The sequence below is a fragment of the Amia ocellicauda genome, chromosome 5, assembly GCF_036373705.1.
Source record: "Amia ocellicauda isolate fAmiCal2 chromosome 5, fAmiCal2.hap1, whole genome shotgun sequence".
Taxonomy (NCBI): Eukaryota; Metazoa; Chordata; class Actinopteri; order Amiiformes; family Amiidae; genus Amia; species Amia ocellicauda.
The window spans coordinates 908,590-929,440 of NC_089854.1; the positions used below are offsets into that span (position 1 = coordinate 908,590).

Sequence of the window (20,851 nt, forward strand, 5' to 3'; positions counted from 1 at the left end):
TACATAGTTAAAAAGGTGGATTAAAAAGAGCGTTTAAATCTGGGTTACAATGGTATTTAAGTTCTCATTATGAATAGTGACGAAAACAATGGCGCTACTGCAGTAAACTTACAAACTACAGTACAATAAAATACAGCACTAACAATGAAAGGTTCCAAAGAGAATGAAGACATTGTACTTCATATCCACTGTGAGGAGTGGAAGCATTCATATCAAATCACACACAAGGGTGAAATCACAGCTGTGTTTATTTTACTTCAGAAATACATTAACAGCATTCAAGCCATATTAGAGATGGCCAGTGGTTTCTGATCTCCCTGTCCTCAGGGCATTACACTGTGAGCAACTTAGCAGACAGAGGTGTCCAGGTCAGGGGCTCCAGGCCTTGCTGCAGTCTCCCTCTGCCTCTCATCAGGACTCAGAGCAACAGGGTCATAGCTCAAGATAGAATAGTCTCCTTTCTGCTTCCGGGCAAGAGGCAGATCCTGGGAAGGGCGACACAGGAGACGCAGACGCTGTGGGGACACCAACAGCAGACAGGACCGTCACTGACATCCGCTAAGAGAGAGACAGCGAGGGAGAAAGAAGAAGGGGAAGAGAGACAGAGAGGGATAGAGTACCTGGCATAGAGTTCCTGGAGTCTGGCTTAGTTTAAATACCATCCACACAGGGACACAGACAGCAGAGGACAGTGTGAGGCACCAGCCCAGGACGTACGCCCAGCCTGGGTACACATAGGTGTTGTTGTACTTCAGGGGGGAGGATCTGACCAGGGAGTAGATGAAGGTGCTCTGGGGCGACAAGAAGAGAATAGTCAGCTCACCCCTAGAGGTCCCAGACACACACACACGCACACAGATACCCAATGAGGTACATTTCCAATCAGCAAAGCAGCAAGACAGAGTTTAAAGGAGGACCCTGGAGCAACACTCACGGTGCACACAGCCGGGGTGATGTAGAGCCAGCAGTACCCAACCAGAGGCCAAGGACGATAACCGATCATGTCCTCGATGTTGCGATAGAAGAGATTAGCTCCTGTAAAACCCCATCAGTCAAGAGAGGCACTTCAGTGGCGATATGATTACTGATTCAACAGACTATTTAAAGCAGCTGTTGAGATCAAGAAGTAAACAGAAGTATTTACAAGTTGCCACAGACAGACACAGGAGAGTACAGGTGAGAGGCAGCCATCTTGTTGTTTGACGAGTTTCAGACCAGTCTTAGCATTGCTCGTTCTGTTTTAACTTTGCCTTAATTAAAGTTAGCATTGTCTGTAGTTTGCCTTAATTGAAGTCAGTTCAGTTCAGCTGCTGAGTTGGTGAAAGTGAATAGGCTGTAGAAAGAAGATTTAGAAAAGAACTAGCAGGGATTCTGTTCCAGGAGGAGCGAGGTTGGGCCAGTTAGGTGTGAATTGGTGGCAGGTAGACAAAAGCTACTTAAAGCAGCTATTGGTGACAAAAGCTGTCTTGGTGACAAAAAGTTAAGCAGTTCACTAGGGAACAGAAACCAAGAGGGACGGTAAAGGGAACGGTAACCTTTAGAAGCATGTGGACACTACAGTGTCAGGTTTGCAGAATGATTGCCTTCCTGGATGAACTCATCCAAGAAGATTTCATTCGTGTATGCTGTCAGCATGTTGAAGTCCTAGAGATCAAGGTCCGTGATCTTGAGGCTCAGCTTGTTGATCTGCGCTGTATTAGGGATATAGAAGAATTGGTCAATCAGCCCATGAGAGAGATGGTGTGCAGAACAAAACCTAGAAAAGTTGAGACCATAGAGCAGGACAGCGTAGAGAACTGCTGGGTTACAGAAATTTGTCCCAAAACTTTGCAAATTGAGGACCAAACAACATTGGCCAAAATGGTTTAACATAAGTATGCAAAAAAATATCAAGAGAAAGAAAATGTTGTATAGCGCATACAAAAGGGATGAGATTAAACTAAATACAAAGAATATGTTCTCTGCAAGGGATCAGGAAATAGAAAGAAACGTCTCTTGGAGCTAAAACTAATGTAAAGAGCTTTTTTAATACTACAACAGCAAGAGGTCAATAAAGGGGGAAGTGAAACAGATAAAGGGTTCAAATGGAAGTATCTTAGAAAACGAACAAGATGTGGCAAATGTTCTAAATTAGTATTTCACAGAGGTTTTTACAGAAGAAAAAACAGATGACATGCCACAGGTTAACAATCAGTCCAGTCAAACCCTAAGAGAGATCAGGATAAATGAGGAGGAGGTACTAAAGGGACTAGCAGAATTAAAAACAAACAAATCACCTGGGCCAGATGGTATATTTCCAACAGTACTTAAATAAATTAGGGAAATTATGTATAGGCCGCTAACTCGATTATTCCAAATGACACTTAGAACAGGGGATGTGCCAACTGACTGGAAGACAGCAAATGTCATACCAATCCACAAGAAAGGGGACAAAACTGAGCCAGGAAATTACAGACCAATCAGTCTCACCTGCATTATTTGTACAATGTTGGGAAAAAATGATTAGACAGAAAATAGAGGAGCATCTTAATGAAAACCATATTCTTGGAGATAGTCAACATGGGTTTAGACGAGGCAGATCATGTCTTACTAATTTATTAGAATTTTTTGAACATGCAACTGCAGCTGTAGATCACATGAAAGCATATGATATGATATACTTAGATCTTCAAGAAGCTTTTGATAAGGTTCCACACCAAAGACTGATCCTCAAATTGGAAGCTGTAGGCATTCAGGGTAATGTAAGTAGATGGATTATGAACTGGTTGATGTATAGGAAACAGAGGGTGTCGATTAGAGGAGTCGCTTCTAACGGGAGTGAGGTTGTTAGTGGAGTTCCACAGGGATCAGTACTAGGGCCTGTGCTTTTTCTAATCTATATTAATGATCTGGACTCTGGGATAGCTAGCAAACTTGTCAAATTTGCAGATGATACTAAAGTAGGTGGATCAGCAGATACAATCTTGGCAGCACAGGCTATTCAAAGGGACTTAGATAATATTCAGTTGTGGGCCAACACCTGGCAAATGAAATTCAATGTGGACAAGTGCAAGGTAATACATGCAGGTAACAAAAATGTCCACTATAATTACACTATGGGAGGAACAGAACTAGATGAAGAAACGCATGAGAAAGACCTAGGAGTCTATGTGGACTCCTCACTTTCTCCATCCAAACAATGTGGGGAAGCAATAAAAAAAGGCAAACACAATGTTAGAGTATATTGTCAAAAGTGTAGAATTGAGAACAAGGGCAGTGATGTTCATACTGTACAATGCACTAGTTAGAGCTCATCTGGATACTGTGGACAGTTCTGGGCTCCACACTTCAAGAAAGATATCGCTGCTCTAGAGGCAGTTCAGAGGAGAGCAACCAGACTTATTCCAGGTCTGAAGGGAATGTCCTACTGAGAGACTGAGGGACTGAACCTTTTCACCCTGGAACAGAGGTGACTAGGTGGGGACTTGATTCAAGTCTTCAAAATCATGAAAGGCATCGACCACATCAAACCAGAGGAGCTTTTCCAGATCAGCAGGGACACACAGACCTGGGGACACAAATGGAAATTGGGCTTCAAGGCATTCAAGATGGAAAGCAAGAGACACTTCTCACAAAGAGAGGCATCACAATGTGGTTGAAGCTGAAAATTTGGAAACATTTAAAAATATACTGGATAGTATCCTTGGATCACTTAGGATCCAAGCAAGCAACCCAGCAAACAAGCACGATGGGTTGAATGGCCTCCTCTCGTTTGTAAACTTCCTCGTGTTCTTATGACTCACTGTGTGATGCAAGTTTAATTCTGTGAGACGTCTGGAAGCATGAGATCATTCCTGAGGGAAACGTGAAAGGCCTCTACAGGAAGTAAAGTCATTAGATGATGCTTTAAAGACAGTGGGGAAGGAGTTCACACCTACCGTACACCCATGCGATGCAAGTGGTCTGACTAACTGCAATTAACAACACAGAGACTCCATTGCAAGCATAGTATTCAACCAGATGGAAAACATATTCCCCCCTGGAGAGAGACAGACAAGTGACCACATTAGACCAGGAGGATCAGACAGTGTGACCATTGATGATCAATCTGTTGTATAGATGCTGGTCAATCAATATAATAGATGCTGGTCAATTGGTTTCAAGCTCTTAGAGGAGACCACCATTAACAGCATTAACATCAAAATTGCTTAATCAACATCAATAGTTAAGAGAAATCTAATCACCTAATCTCTTAACTTGTTGCTGAAAAACAAAATACTCAGCATACTTTATGTGTACTAGAGATGGTAGTTCATTCAGCCCTTGACCCCTGACCTCAGTGAGCATGAGCAGTCCAATCAGGAAGCACACCGCACACAGCAGCAGCAGCAGGAGCTCCCGCCGGTACCCTCTCCTCAGGGCCGAGGGGAACGAATCCACGATTGCCATCAAAACTCAACACCCACAAACTGCAGAGCCACAAAACAGACTGATTCCTCTGAATACATCTCAGCCCCTTCCCAGAGCTCAGGGCTCAACACAGAGCAGGCACCCCTGGCACTATGGCTCCCTGAAGGAGAATGTTACGCAGTGACAGACTCACCTGGCTGTCCACTGCTAGCAGGATAACCATGATGAAGAAGCAAACGGACCAGAGCTGGGGCAGAGGCATCATGGCCACTACCCACGGGTATGTAATGAACACCAGCCCAGGACCTGCAAGAATGCACAGGGGACAATACAACTGAAAATGGAAAAGAGCCTGAAACAAATATTACTGTGAGACTGGGAGGGGGACACAGAGAGATGGGGACAGTACAGAATCCCCTTGTCCAGTGTCAGAGCAATACAACACTTTTAAACCTGCAGGACACTTTCAGGAAAGAAATCAAAGATTTGTGTGGTGAGTAAGATACACATTTCATACAATACACTAGAAGATTTTAATATTACCACTATCAAAAGTGTCACAGCATGACACATTCGGATCGAGGATACTACCCATAGGGAGATAGGACATGGTTACCATAGAAACTGGCCATTATGTTTTTTTTGTTTTTGAGTTTATTAATCACTTATTGATTGATAAAATTTAGAACATAAGAACATAAGGAAGTTTACAAACGAGAGGAGGCCATTCGACCCATCGTGCTCGTTTGTTGTTCATTAATATCTAAGTGTTCCAAGGATCCTATCCAGTCTATTTTTAAATGTTCCCAAACTTTCAGCTTCTACCACATCGCTGGGTAGTTTATTCCAGATTGTGACTATTCTCTGTGTAAAGAAGTTTCTCCTGTTTTCCATTTTGAATGCCTTGAAGCCCAATTTCCATTTGTGTCCCCGGGTGCGTGTGTCCCTGCTGATCTGGAAAAACTCCTCTGGTTTGATGTGGTCGATGCCTTTCATGATTTTGAAGACTTGGATCAAGTCCCCACGTAGTCTCCTCTGTTCCAGGGTAAAAAGGTTCAGTTCCCTCAGTCTCTGAGTAGGACTTTCCCTTTTCCCAGACCTGGAATAAGTCTGGTTGCTCTCCTCTGAACTGCCTCTAAAGCAGCAATATCCTTCTTGAAGTGTGGAGCCCAGAACTGTCCACAGTATTCCAGATGAGCTCTAACTAGTGCATTGTACAGTCTGAACATCACTGCCCTTGTTTTAAATTCTACACTTTTGACAATATACCCTAGCATTCTGTTTGCCTTTTTTATTGCTTCCCCACATTGCTTGGATGGAGAAAGTGAGGAGTCCACATAGACTCCTAGGTCTTTCTCATGCGTTTCTTCATCTAGTTCTATTCCTCCCATATTGTAATTATAGTGGACATTTTTATTACCTGCATGTATTACCTTGCACTTGTCCACATTGAATTTCATCTGCCAGGTGTCGGCCCACAACTGAATATTATCTAAGTCCCTTTGAATAGCCTGTGCTGCCAAGATTGTATCTGCTGAGCCACCTATTTTAGTATCATCTGCAAATTTGACAAGTTTGTTAACTATCCCAGAGTCCAGATCATTAATATAGATTAGAAAAAGCACAGGCCCTAGTACTGATCCCTGTGGAACTCCACTAACAACCTCACTCCAGTTAGAAGTGACTCCTCTAATCGACACCCTCTGTTTCCTATACATCAACCAGTTCATAATCCATCTACTTACATTACCCTGAACAGCTTCCAATTTGAGGATCAGTCTTTGGTGTGGAACCTTATCAAAAGCTTTTTGGAAATCTAAGTATATCATATCATATGCTTTCACGTGATCTACAGCTGCAGCAAGAACATTGCTGCTGCTTTCAGCACACAGGTTTGCTGGGGGGTAATATTGGTTGAGGAATGAGAGAGGGTGTAGATTTAAGTGTGTAAAAACAAAGACATTTGGAAACAGAATGAGGAAATGTTTTACCCTGTTAAGCACTCTGAACTTTCTGTGTGAAGGGTGCTATATAAATAAAGTATTATTTATAATAAGTGCTGGTCTAGCTTATATTAATATTTTACACATGTCAGGTTCACAAGTCCTCCTCAGTACTCAATACTGCCTGAAGAAACCTATATAATGTTTTATTAATATTATGATTATTATAATTATTAATACTGTATTTATTAGTCGGCTGTATTAATTGTTAAGCAAGCAAATGCTAACCAGGCTGTTTTACCAGAGCTGACTTAGCGGACTGTCTCTCAGTGTCTGTTTGTGGGTTTCCAGTTTCTCTCTCAAGGCTGGAGATAACACATTGTATTGATTGATTATCTCATTATCCCATTGTTAAAAAAAACATGAGACTGGACATTTTGGATGCCAAGCAGGAAGACATCTGTTTTCATGATAAGAGGACAACTCACGGATGTACAGCCCACCAGCTTCTGCCAGCTTGCAGTTTCTTAAAGTTTTTGATTGGCCCCTGCTCACAACTTACGGCAGTAGACCTATAAAGTGATAAACTTTAAATCTCACTGTGGGCTTGCCCCCCCACACATGAATAGTCTGAGTTTGTAATAAAGATGCTATTCTCTGTACTTTGAAAGCCTGCTTCTTTTAAAAAGGGTTCATCACTGCTGATTCAACAGTGGCAGGTTATAGATGCCCTTGAAAGTGTAACTTATTTAATATGCATATTAAACGTATTGCAATATGAATCATAGCCAAATCGCCATAACTATGTTTAAAAATAATGGTTTAAAAAATATATAATAACTGCTGTTAAACTAAATATACATGTATTTATTTTTTGTCTGAAGTCTGAGGAAGGAATTTATGGTAATTTGAGAAAATATTTAGACAATAGTTTAAGAAAATGTGTCGATGGAATATGTGCCGATACAGATATTTCTGTAAAAGACCAATATCGGCTGATAATATCGATGCTCCAATATATCTGTTGGGCCCTAGTTATCATGTTATAATAGAAGGCTTGAATTAAAACTACCTTTGTATCTGTCTTCACAGGTAGGAGCCGGCACATGTAATCCTTACATTCATCCCACAGGTCCCCTACCTAAACGCCATGACTTATCAAATTGAGGAAAGGGACAGACCAAAGTGAGGGAAATGTTGGTTCTTCACTATCCCTGTTCCCCCCTTGGTCCCTGCCCTCCCACACTGCCTCAGCACACGTACGCAATAGCCCACCATCCATGTCCACTGTAGACAGTGTGGAGGAAAATAGAAATCATTTTGTGCTTTTGTGCTTTGTGTGCTGTGACCCTGGAAGTTTCTGGCAAGTAACTATTAATTTGCCTGCATTCTTTCCAATGAATTATGGGAATCTGTTATTTTCTAACTACTCAGTTACTCCTTTTTAGTTTATCAGCAACTTACATTCTTCACTTGTTTCTTATTAAAGTTTAATTGTTTCAAAACTATCTTTGTTATCAGCAAATGACCTTCTAGATGTAGCTGGCAATTTAGAGGATAATTATTATTCATGAGTAATAATTGTAATAATATTGATGAGATGGGTAGGCTTATTTTAGAATGCCAATGAAATCACTATCATAGTTATTTAGATGACCAATCAAGACGCTGCTTGTAAAATGTCAAACCCCTTGAAGGTATGCCCCAATTGAACACATTGGAAAAACAGCATTATACTTGTTGAATACTTTCTGTTGCTGTGTTCTGCCGTTTTTTCCCGTGCACGTAATAAAATCTGATTAGAACTTCCGACTCCAAATCTTATTTCCAGCGCAACAGTGTCTATGGATAGACAGGAGGGAAGGGTGTGTTGGGAATATTGTCCTCAGGTCAAATCATATTATGAAAAAAAGACTGTGAATAATTACATTAACTGTCTATTAAAAGCAGGAAGGTTGCCACAATCAAATGTTTAAATACAAATTGAATCGAGTCCATTCCAAGAATGTACTAATTCACAGGGAAGGCACTCACCTTCCCTGTTGACTTCACCCCCTTCCAGACACAGAAATAGCAGACGATCCAGGAGAGCAGGAGGCACAGGGCCAGCTCCCACGTCAGGTCGATCCCCCTCGAGACACCCAGCACTCGCCTCCTGCAGGGACCAGAGGAGTCCATTCAAGGTCATATTACTTTTTGGAAATAAACTTACTCCCAAAACTCCTGTACAGCTGAGGTTGCCCTTATGGGATCTGTGCAGTTGGAAGTGTGGTTCTGCTCCTCAAACTCCACACAGGCATCTGTCAGAGGTACCAACACAGAGAGGAGTGTGACCTTGTGTAAAACAGTGTGGAAGAGATTCAACAGAGCAATTCAAATACAGATCATTCTGAAGAGATTCAAGTATACTAATGTATGATTTTACCAATTCAGGATCATTAAGAAAAAGACAGACGTTCAACTGCTGACAGAGAGGAGTTGAGACCCACCTGCTAACCCAGATGGAGAAGAATCGGCTTTGATCATCCTACAGGTTGGAACTAAGCAGCGTTTTCCATAGACCTTCTGACTATGTTGCGGTTTGCAGTTTTTCCAGAACTAATATTTGATCATTTGCATGTTTTCTATTTTCCCTTAGCGGCAAATTCACGGGATAGATACTGTTGTTTGACTTTCCCTCCAACCTTATATACACCGATCAGTCATAACATTATGACCATCTGCCTAATATTGTGTAGGTCCCCCTTTTGCCACCAAAACAGCCCTGACCTGTCGAAGCATGGACTCCACTAGACCTCTCAAGGTGTGCTGTGGTATCTGGCACCAAGGCGTTAGCAGCAGATCCTTTAAGTCCTGTAAATTACGAGATGGGGCCTCCATGGATCAGACTTGTTTGTCCAGCACATCCCACAGATGCTCGATTGGATTGAGATCTGGGGAATTTGGAGGCCAAGTCAACACCTTGAACTCGTGATTCATCAGACCAGGCCACCTTCTTCCATTGCTCCGTGGTCCAGTTCTAATGCTCACATGCCCATTGTAGGTGCTTTCGGCAGTGGACAGGGGTCAGCATGGGCACCCTGAATGGTCTGTGGCTACACAGCCCCATACGCAACAAACTGCGATGCACTGTGTGTTCTGACACCTTTCTATCAGAACCAGCACTAACTTTTTCAGCAATTTGAACTACAGTAATTCGTCTGTTGGATCGGACCACACGGGCCAGCCTTCGCTCCCCATGTGCATCAATGAGCCCATGACCCTGTCGCTGGTTCACCGCTTTTCCTTCCTTGAACCACTTTTGATAGGTACTGACCACTGCAGACCGGGAACACCCCACAAGAGCTGCAGTTTTGGAGATGCTCTGACCCAGTCGTCTAGCCATCTCAATTTGGCCCTTGTCAAAGTCGCTCAGGTCCTTACGCTGCCCATTTTTCCTGCTTCTAACACATCAAATTTGAGGACAAAATGTTCACTTGCTGCCTAATATATCCCACCCACTGACAGCTGCCATGATAACGAGATTATCAGTGTTATTCACTTCACCTGTCAGTGGTCATAATGTTATGCCTGATCGGTGTATATATCTTTCTTCGTTTTTCTTCCATGTGTGTATCAGGGAGAGTGAAAATGCAAGCTATTTGCAAGCTTTATTTTCAGGTCAATGTGAAGGACACTGGGTTTTTATGGCTAAAATTGAAATGTAATCCAGTAATGGTGAATGCATTGAGGGTTTTGACATATGTATTTTTAAAATTGTATTCAATAATAAAGAGACGGGCTATCTATAACCATAAGCAGAATAACTGCGTGTAAACAGTTTGGGAAGTACTGGGCCAACATTATACATGGGACAACTGGAGGGGCTTTGTTAAGAAATATTGGTGTTCCTGTTACAGTGCTCCTTATTTTGAGGACCATTACCAAGAGGCCCTAAACTTTTATATGGATACTAGTTTCCCTTGTAATATAGGACAATTGTCTGAAGGTGCAGTTATAAGGGTCGGGCAAAAATCCTTTATGCGGTTTCGCTAGATGGTTATGTCCTGGTGGCAGGATTTATTAAATTGTAGGCTTACGTATACCTACATGGTGCCCGAACATATAAACAAACCCCCACAATATTACAGCGTACCTTGTGCCTATACACACACAAGAGAGAACAAGGTTTTCTAATGTACTTGGGAGCCAGTGATACTGGATGTGATACCGGTGCAGAGAATGACCCTCAGTGTGACGATATGGGTGGCAGTACCTGTGTTCCAGGTGTGTCCACAGCTGGCCCAGGGCAGCTCTGAGCTGAAGGAGGAGAACAGGTAGAAGAAGGCCCAGGCCAGAACGATTATGTATGTAGTACCACCGTATAGCACCATGACGAAAGTGCAACTGCCAATTCCTATAGACAAAGCATGAATATTTTACATGTTCCAAGATTTAAAAAATTACATTAAATGTCATACATTCAAATCAATATTGTGCCTTCTAAGTCAAAGCAGGCTTAAACTTCAGAAGCACTATAGCTATAGGTATGGCATAAGCTGTGAAAGGAAGCAAATGGGAAATCTAGCCTTCAAACAGGGGGCAGATCTTCCTCCAGCAGGCGGTGCCCCCTAGGCTGGTGTACTGCCCCACTGCCGTCTCCAGGATAAAGAGAGGAATGCCACCGGTCAGCATGAACAGGACATAGGGGATGAGGAAGGCACCTTCAACAAAGACAGAAGTTAAAAGGAGTTAAAAATGACTATGGAGGTTTCACGTGAAAACCCTCAAGAGCAACAGTGTCTTGTAGCAACTTGTATCATGGCAAAATGTGCTTTCACACTCACCTCCTCCATTCTTGTAGCACAGGTACGGAAACCTCCACAGGTTCCCCAGCCCGACAATCTGCCCAGCCACAGCCAGGAGGAACTCCCACTTGTTCACCCACTGCCCCCTGTCCTTTATCTTCTGCCCCTTCTGCCCTGGGCTGCTCTCCTGCAGTGTCAAATCACTCTGGGCTTCGGCCTGGAGATCCTCAGCCATGCTGGGAAGTTGATAAAATACTTGCCCTGATTCTCCCCAATAATGTTTGAACCATAAGAGTGATAAGCAAAGTGTTTTGCAACCTTTCATTTGTGATATTCAAATACTTTTGGCCTTAAAGTGTGTGTGACAGGTCAGCCCTGTCATGGCACAGCTGTTGGTGGGGGGCTGGGTTGCCTCTCATGAGTGTCTGCAGCTGCATCTTATTGAGGTGCTTTGCACCAGGTAGTTGATGCAGTTGGCAATCAGTGCTCTCACCACAGTTGTGCCTCAGCCACTTTAACCTTCGTATTTTCTCTTTCAGAGAGATCACCAGATCACTGAGCCTGTGCTTACCTTGGAGTGCCTGACCATCTTTCCTATCCCCTGGTGTTTTGTTTGCCTTTTTTGTTAGTTTGTTGTATTCCAACTCCTCTCTGAGTTAGAAGGCTCCTCCGTAAAGGATATCGTTATTTATGTTAACATTGATATTTAATAAAATATCACTCAAACCCTCCGTGTCATGCTACTCTGTTACTGCTTGAATACAATGTGGTATTAAACAATTCTGCTGGCGTTTTAATTAAATGATATGAAATATAAAATTCATACTTTTCAAAGTGTAGGAATTTGTAAATTAAATTACATTTTTTTAATTGTTACCCCTCAAAGATATGGGTCACTATTTTTGCGTGTCATTTTTCACCGAGTTAATTAACATTGTTTTTCCAGATTTAGTAAATTAAGCATTTTTTTCCACATTTATACATTTCACATTTTTAAATACTTAAATAAATGCTAAAATTCAATTTTGAAAAATAAATTTGCCATTTGACTAAATATTTCACTAAATCCTAAATATGGTCATAAACTAGACATTTAACTTCCATATATTCACTTAAATCTGACTCACAGAATAAATGCTTTAAATACATGTTTAGCTTAAATCTAAATGTTAAATCTGGATAATATGTCAGTGGAGGTGTGGTGTTGGAATAATCTATAATCTGATGTGCGTTTTCAAATGGGTAATTAAGTTTGTGATATTGTGATATTTTTAGCTGTTTCTTTTTCTTTATGGTTGATTTGGTGGTTGCTTAATTGCTTGTTTTTACTGGTATGTAAGGAGCTGTATGACAATCATTGTTTTAATTTGTTTTATATTTTATTATTACTCTAATTATTTCATTTATGTATTTATTATTTGGGATTTAATACTCAATTGAGAATTGACGGGAGGGACTGGTACAGAGAAATTACATGTAGTCAAGCAGAAACGAAAATACAACTATACGAATATGCAAAGATAATTCAGCCGTTTATTTTTATTTATTTGTATTTATGCATTAAGGGATTTATACCGATTCGCTATTTCAGACACTTTTACAGTATTGAATAAAATACAAGATAGAGTTAACATACATTCGTCATCGCGCACACAGTTAATTATGAATATACTTTGTATGGGTGGATACATTTTCTTTCATTTTGTGGCGTATTTTTACTTTTATTCTTGTTTAAAAAACAATGACTATAGGCTAGCCTATTGATTATGGATGCGGCTGTTTTTGGGGTGTTTGCGGCGCAGTCGCGGGCAGATCAATAACCTGTCGATGATCTCAGGTGATGTTAATGGTTTGATGGGAAATTGTGCTGATTGATGAAGTCTGGGATGATGGTCCAAATCACTGTTGCATTGTCCGTGTTGCCAGACACGCAGCAATGCTCTTATGTTATGAAAGTCGCCCTGGATAAGAGCGTCCGCTAACAGATACATAATAATAATAATAATAATAATAATAATAATAATAATAATAATAAAAATAATCATGTGAGCACAAAGCGCATCACTGTAACAGCTCTCACTGTGTATTTGATCTTCTCTTACTGTACAATATGTATGATTTGTGTAATTCGCCCTGTGTTAAGAAAATTTATTTATTCATAAATTATTAATCATGCGCAAACCAACCCGGGACACATGACTTGTAGGGGCGCTGAATTCAGCGTAACATTGCATTTCTGCCAGTGGACCAGTTAATGACCAGTTCATTAACAAACAACAGTCTTCTCTCATTGCTGCCATTTACCAACTCCTAACTAGTTAGTGGACCTGAGACCATATTGTTCCTGAAGTGTCTCTCTCTGACAGACCGCTGTTTGCTGCTGATTTCGCTCATTTTTAATCAAAACTCTGCTCACTGCTCGCGTCTCTGCTGGCATTTTAAACATGGCGGCTGAACTCCAGCCAATCACTTTCTGTGGAGACGATTTAACCCCGCCCCCAGCCTCTGACGTCACGGCTCCTTGGTGCCAGCACAGAGCCAGTTCTTTTGCGGTGGAAAAGCACGGAATGGTTCCAAATTAGGCACCGGCTCCTTGTCGGTGGAAAAGCGCTGTGTGAGACCAGTAGCAGGACCAAGGAAGGAGAAGAAAAGCCAGCGCTGGAGAGGAGAGCTGTGGAAACTATTGCGGCGATAGATGAACTCTTTACGTGCTGGTGGTTATGAAGAGTGCAACCAGAGAGCCTGAACCCTGCGATGGCGACGATATATACCAGGGACTTTGCAGCAGAGCACTGACGGCGTGAGCTTTGAGCAGTATGCGAGGGTTGTAGTAAGTGAGTGCACTGCGCAGACTCTGAATACGGCCACCAAGAGCCACGGGGAATTGCACTTCCTAGAACTGGCTTTATTTTGAACTGTGTCTGTGTTGGTTATCTCCTTCATCGGGTATTCTCCGAACTGAACTGCATTTGGGAAAGAAAATATTATTGTGGATACTAGAGTTGCAGCGAGAAACTAACACTGAACATTGTCTGCCCTCATCTTACCTGAGATTTCGCTGCCTTTGGGTGCGCATGATCAGTAGCGCTGAACTCTGCTGCAGCGCGGAGCTGCAACCTACAGAAACATCACCATTTATTTCCAAATTCTCATTATTATTATTATTATTATTATTATTATTATTATTATTATTTCTTGGCAGATTCCCTTATCCAGGGCGACTTACAACATAAGTGCAAAAATACAGTAAGTACAAGGCATCAATCATTACAAATTCAATTTAATTAAAACAAAAAAATCAAAATACATTTTACAAATTCCAATTTACAATTGACACAGGCAAGTGCAGTAAGTGAGGTCCTGCATCCTGGACGGTGAAAGCTAAGTGCGGTCAAGATGTCGGGTCACAGTCGGGTTATGGGAAAGGGAGCAAGGAGGAAAACAATGAAGAACCGAGAAGCATAATAAGCTGAAGCAGGCCAGCAGGGATAGAGGACTAATAGTGCTGCGGGAAGAGATGCGTCTTCATAAGCGCCGGAAGGAGGTCGAGGACTCGCTGTCCTGACTTCGGTGGGCAGGTCGTTCAGGGGTGAGAAGGAGCGGCTCCGGAGGAGGGAGAGTGGAGAGGAGGCACAGTTAGTCTTCTGGCGCTGGAGGGGAGGTATGGAGAGACGAGGGGATGGAGGCAGCTTGGTGCCGTGTGGTCCAGACAGCGGTAGGTGTGTGAATGCGTGCCGCTATCGGGAGCCGGTGGAGTAGCGTGTGAATCGGGCAGAGAGACACCAGACGAGCCGCAGAGTCCTGATGAGCCGGAGCGGCGGGTAGTGGAGGCAGGCAGGCCGGCCGGGAGGGAGAGGACCGGGGACTGGACGAGCAGCCGCGTCGAGTAGTCGGTGAGGACGGGACGGATCCGGCGTATGTCATGGCCCCATGGATCTCGGTTGTTTTAGAAGCAGTCTTCTCACCAAGAGGCGGTGTAAAACATACGGGTCCAGATACCCTGAACATAGATGAAATTTAAAAGAAATGGAAAGAGAAATAAATATATAATATAATATATAACAATATAATCTACTACTACACAATACAATACATTTCCAGAGTTACAGACAATATCAGACACCTTATTTAAATAAAAAGTTAATGTAAAGCTTGAATAAATACAATGATCAAGTATATGTGTGTGTGTGTTTACATATACTGTAAACACACACACACAGGCTGGCAGTCCAGGCTGGAGATCACGGCCCCAGGTTTCTTTTCTTTTTCTTTTTCAGATCCTAATAAGTTTCAGCCTGCCTCCACTTTGCACAGATTTGTACTACATTGCAACTTTGACTTACAGAGCTAAAGAATGATAAGTCAGGCTAAATGGTCTAAACTTGAATTTGCGCAAAATTAAAATAAATGTAATACAAAAAATGTAAATTGAAACATTCAGTAATCAACATAATCTCAGTAAATACTACATCTACCCAAGACCAATATTTTCCTGCATTTCAGAATATATCAAACTTATTTAAAGAACAGATAAATGTAAACATCGAATAAATAAAGTTATTAAGTTTTAAAGGTGTGTGTGTATTCACACCACCGTGCGATGTAAAATAAATGTAACGTTACTAAGTTAAGTTAAGAAATCTTTAAATATAGAAGAATTATAGAATATATATGTTATATAAGAAGCATAGACTATATATGTAGAAACTGGGAAATTTCAATAAAACTCAATAAAAGCAATGTTTGTAATAATATTAGTTACAAAACATCAAATTATTTTAAATAAATATCTAATATAATCCATTCATGCATTGAGATTAAGTAAATACACTCATTACGATCTAAGCACAAACCTGTGTGTGTATGTATATTTATATAATTTACACATTACAATAGCTTGGGGGTGCAGTCTGAAGAGCTTAGTGGTCTTGGTTGTATTGACAGTAAGACGTTTGAACAGCCTTCAGCACAACTAACTAGTAACATTCTTACAGACATAAAGAATGAAAACACAATTTTAATTATTTTCCCCCTGACAGTAAGTAAATGAAACTAAACCACACTTATTTAACTTAGGAAATACAGTATATAATTGACATTTAAATGAGCACAACTGTCTTTGCTAGTTAGATAACTCTCCAAGTTCAAACAAAAGCCTTATAGTAGTAACTTTCTTACAGAAATAAAGAATGAACCCCATGATGTTAAGAAAAAATAAAATTAAAAAATACTAAAGTAACTTTAGACATGTTACATATGTATAAATAATTAAGTATATGTCTATTAAACCAGTAGATTTATACTTTTCAGTTAAATAATCTCCAGTCTCAGCAGCTCTGGGAGTGAGACCTACCCAGCAGCACACATACACAGAGTACAGACAGAGGCCAGAAGGAGCAGCAACCATAGAGGCCACAGCGAAAGAAAAGCGAAGAGGGAGACACAGTCACCCTAGAGTTACTCCGGATCATGTGTAGATCAAGCAGGTCTTTAGTGAGATAGGGTTAACCCAAAACAATCAGGCACAGAAAAAGAGAGGTGGGCTACAAATAGAGAAAATGGATAAATAAAGAACATAACATAACATAACCATAATAACAGGGTGAGTTATAAAGACCAAACCGACACAGTTGAATATTTGAGCGTTTTATTAAGAATTTGCTTCACCAAAACAGTTTACACAGTCGTTCCACAAGACAAGAGTCATGAGGCCCTGACACGATTATCTGGGTGTCTGACTTTAAGTCTTCCTTTTATGGTTTTACACCATTTTTGCAAATAAGTGACTCTTGTAATACAAGTGTGAGAAACACTTTTTCCAATTCTTCAAAAGACCCTTTTCGAACCTTCAAATAAAGAGTTAAAATGTCTTTGTTAATCATGCGCAGTAAACAGAAACAGGGCTGATATTGTACAGATATGTGAGACACCAGCTGTATTTCACTTCAAATGTTTAGTTTTACAAACTGCTTTATAAGACTCATTGTCTGTATCTCAGTAATGTACAATTGTGTTGAAACATGTACGGTGAACTGAAATACATGACATTATATCGATGTGATAGATTTGACTATTTCGCTACGAATGTTGAAATTTGGGAAATGCTTTATTATTATTATTATTATTATTATTATTATTATTTCTTGGCAGACGCCCTTATCCAGGGCAACTTACAACATAAGTGCAATATAAAATGTATTTTCTATATCAATTCCAGTTGTAACAAAGCAAACATAAATAGTCTATACGTTATATTCAACATACATTGTGGGCTTATTGCATAAATCAATTGTATTATTGTATTACACATATGTCTCCTCAAGACGAGTTTAAGCGGCTCTGTATGGGTTGGGGTGGGGGTCTGAGCTCATGCATATCCAGAAGCCTCTTAATGTCCTGCTCTGTTTCAAGAGCCAAGTTTAGCCATTTGGCATTCCTTTTAACTGTATGTAGTCTGGTGATAACTTGAAGCTGTTTTTTAATTTTTACATATAGTGACTGACACAGCATCACCCTGAACAAATCTGTCAAATCAACAGCTAGAACCAACAGCATATGGCGGGTCTTAGTCATCTAGGGTTTAAAACAGCATCGCAGATTCTCATTCACCCTTTCGATAGTTTACTGATTATCTTTGAAACGTGAGCAGAAACAGGACCAGCGCAGTTCAGATTAATTTTCTATATAGTGGTCTGATGTACCATAATTTCCTTCCTTTCCACCTTGTGTATGTTATTAACAATAAAGAAGCAGTTCATAAAATAGATGCATCTCTGATTCTTATTTTGTACAAAAACATGTTCTTACCGGCTTGTGTCTCTCTCTGCTAAATCTGACTTCACTTTACTGTACAACTCGTACCCCAAATAACGTTCAAAATAAGTAAAGTAGTTAAAAAGACAAAAGTTATGCACATCAACCTGTTCGATGTGTCTCTGTATACAAATTAAATTAGTATTGTTTTAATGACCTCCTTGACTTCTTTACACTCTGAGTCACCCAACGTTTTGCTAAAAAGAGCTGATCTGATCGCGCTGGGGAGAAAGCGGTGGGGGAGGAGAGTCCAGCTAAAAAAAAAAAAAAAAAAAGCTCCAGCCTCTGTGGAGAGCCGCCTGAAAAGCGGCGAGGAATGCGGCCCGTACATTCACAGCCTCTCTCTTATCTTAACTGACACAGATCCTCCAGAGCAGACCGGACAGCACAATGTAACATTAAAACAGTACAAATGCAGGGTGTCTGTCTAGTTAGTTAGATAGTTGTATTAATTCTCAGTATTAACACTGTTTAGGCTGTACAGAAACACATGAGAACTGCAACGTCTTGTTGTTTTTATTTTTCCTTACTAAAGGTATTATCATGTCCAGACAGGATCAGTAAGCTAAAGGAAAATAAAATTAAATGTTTGTGCTTTAAAAGATTAATTTCACTTTACATTTGTATTGATTTGTATTACAAATAACTTAAAAAAATAACTAAACCGACCACCCACCACCGCCTGTTCAGGAAGAAAGGTTTCTGTGAGCGCTAAAGACAAATTAAACTTTCCAAATAGCGACATTAAAAATAAACCAAGTTGAAAGTGTAAAGATTGCATCTAAGAGGGGTTCAACATTAAATGATCATGAGAGTTAACAGATTAGTAATTGTAAGAATATGTAGCATCTTAATGGTTACCTTGAATTCAAGGCGACACAGTAAATTAACTGGCATGGCTATTAGCCTGGTTGACCATTCTTCAAAATACAACACCAGTCATCGTCTGGAGCGTTACACAAATTGGGGGACAGGATTTCTCAGGCTTTAGGGAGATTGAACCACCATCACACGTTCCACAGCGTACAACACTGACTCTCATAGCCAGTCATCTGTCTGCATCACCCCTGAATTAAAAGTACAGCCTCAACGACATACGTTTTCCTGGTCTCTCAAGACGTATGGGGCCATATGTATTGCTTTTTAACAACATGTTTAATTAAAACTTATTGATTTGTTGTTTTATTCAGCTCATGTATTTTAAATCATATGAACACAGTTTTTATACTGGTGGGCATATTTGGCTTTTGGGCCCGATGTAAAAGCAATGTATTTAGCGGGATTGGACTTACCAGTAAAATACATGCTAAAGACAAAGGTTAATTTAAACAAAGATCAATATTTTGTATTTATTTATTTGGATTATTCAACCTTAATCAAATGCATTGTTGTAAATCACAATGTTGAAAACATACAGGGAGCCTATAACAAATGCTCAGGGGGAATCTGCTTTAGATTAGTATGTCATTACAAATAACTAGACTGAAGACCTAAAACACATCAGACGGGTACACATCAGAAATAATCTTTGTAAACAGTTTTCTGTCCATATGACGCTAGTCATCTGGAGAAGGTTTTCAAAGTAATATGAAAGAAACAAAGGTGTAACTTTAAATATAAATACACGTTTTACTCATTTGTGTCAATAAAGAAAACTAAGTTCAGTCCCTAAAACAGAAACCTAATACATTCTTAGAAACAACAAACCATTTGTGTCATTCAAATAAGTAAACCGAATAGCGGGTGACCACAGCCAGGGTGGAAGTGATCTAACTGTGTCTGTCTGTTAAAAAGTCACGAAACATGATTACGTCTCATTACATAAGTTTGAATCACTTTTGAATCACTTTTTTAAAAAAAATTATTTTGAGTTTTCTTTATGGTTTAGCATCCGGAAAAGAACTGTACATACATATCAGATCAGGGGCTTGATATGAGAGAGCTGTGAACACAGTGATTGGTAATGAGCATCAGTCACAGGCTAGGGGCCCCAGCCCGGGGTGGAGCCGCTTATCAAAATCCCTACACGGGCAGAGCAGGCGCCTCTAAGAGCACCTCTGGTTTGTAGCACAGACCAGAGGCCCTAGGTAGTAGGGGTGCTTTCTTGTTTAGTTGTATTATTGACTATATACAATGACTATGACTGTATACTATGACTGTAGACAGCACTGTGGAGTAGTGGTTAGGGCTATTGACTCATGATTCAAAGGTTGTGGGCAGTGCTGTTGTACCCCTGAGCAAGGTACTTCACTTAGATTGCTCCAGTAAAATGCCCAGCTGTATAAATGGGTACAAATGTAAGTCACCCTGGCTAAGAGCATCTGCTAAATGACAAATAATGTAATGTAATATACGTAATTTTATTTTATGGATGTTGAGTGTAACGATATTTTAAAAGACAAATAGTTATAGTAGAGGAAAGTCAGACAGTAGAATTAATCGTAACATTTAGAATTGCCCTATAGGTGGTATGTAAGAGATGGATTATAGCCTTAAATAGATCCAATGAAAACTATATATTGTGAGAAATAGCGCATGGGGGCTTTAAAAAAAAAGAAAGGCTGACAGGTTGAAAAACTACACTTCCCAGAGTGCTTAGCACTGGCTGAATAGGAAGGGTGCGAGCCTTCTGGCTATATAAGGCAGACCGGAAGACAAAGGAAGGTGGGTTGTGTTTAGTGAGTGGAGGGAGCATGCCAAGTGTATGGTACTGCTTTGCTTTGGTCATGTACAATAACGGAAACAAAGTCAAATAAGATGAAAGGCAGTACTTGGTTAAATAAATAAACAAAAGGTACTTGAGAACAAAAGAGAGTCAACTACTGGAGTTATTTCTACAACCAAAAAAAGAACCACCAGAAAACAACTACAAATCCAATAAATCCAACCCAAGGACTTCAGGGTGTACCTAAGGCCTGC

The 20,851-nt window shown here is 40.5% G+C and overlaps 1 protein-coding gene across 1 annotated transcript; it reads right to left on the minus strand.

Annotated features, from left to right (window-relative positions):
* Positions 1-230: 230 nt before the first annotated feature.
* LOC136750492 (sodium- and chloride-dependent GABA transporter 2-like) lies at positions 231-11,354 on the minus strand. The gene is made up of 12 exons (XM_066705649.1): positions 11,159-11,354; positions 10,901-11,035; positions 10,588-10,728; positions 8,545-8,632; positions 8,367-8,487; positions 4,758-4,764; positions 4,567-4,695; positions 4,301-4,433; positions 3,918-4,018; positions 935-1,035; positions 621-791; positions 231-515 (listed from the first exon to the last, which is right to left on the minus strand). Exons 1-12 carry the CDS (start codon positions 11,352-11,354, stop codon positions 348-350), a joined length of 1,491 nt encoding a protein of 496 aa, XP_066561746.1. The 3' UTR covers positions 231-347.
* Between the last annotated feature and the right edge of the window lie 9,497 nt (positions 11,355-20,851).

Coding starts and splice junctions, on each gene's coding strand:
- LOC136750492 (XM_066705649.1), bottom strand. CDS start 11,354: ATGGCTGAGGATCTCCAGGCCGAAGCCCAGAGTGATTTGACACTGCAG. Junction 8,633..10,587: donor TGGACACACCTGGAACACAG/GTACTGCCACCC, acceptor TACCTCTGACAG/ATGCCTGTGTGGAGTTTGAG. Junction 8,488..8,544: donor GCTGTACAGGAGTTTTGGGA/GTAAGTTTATTT, acceptor TGGTCCCTGCAG/GAGGCGAGTGCTGGGTGTCT.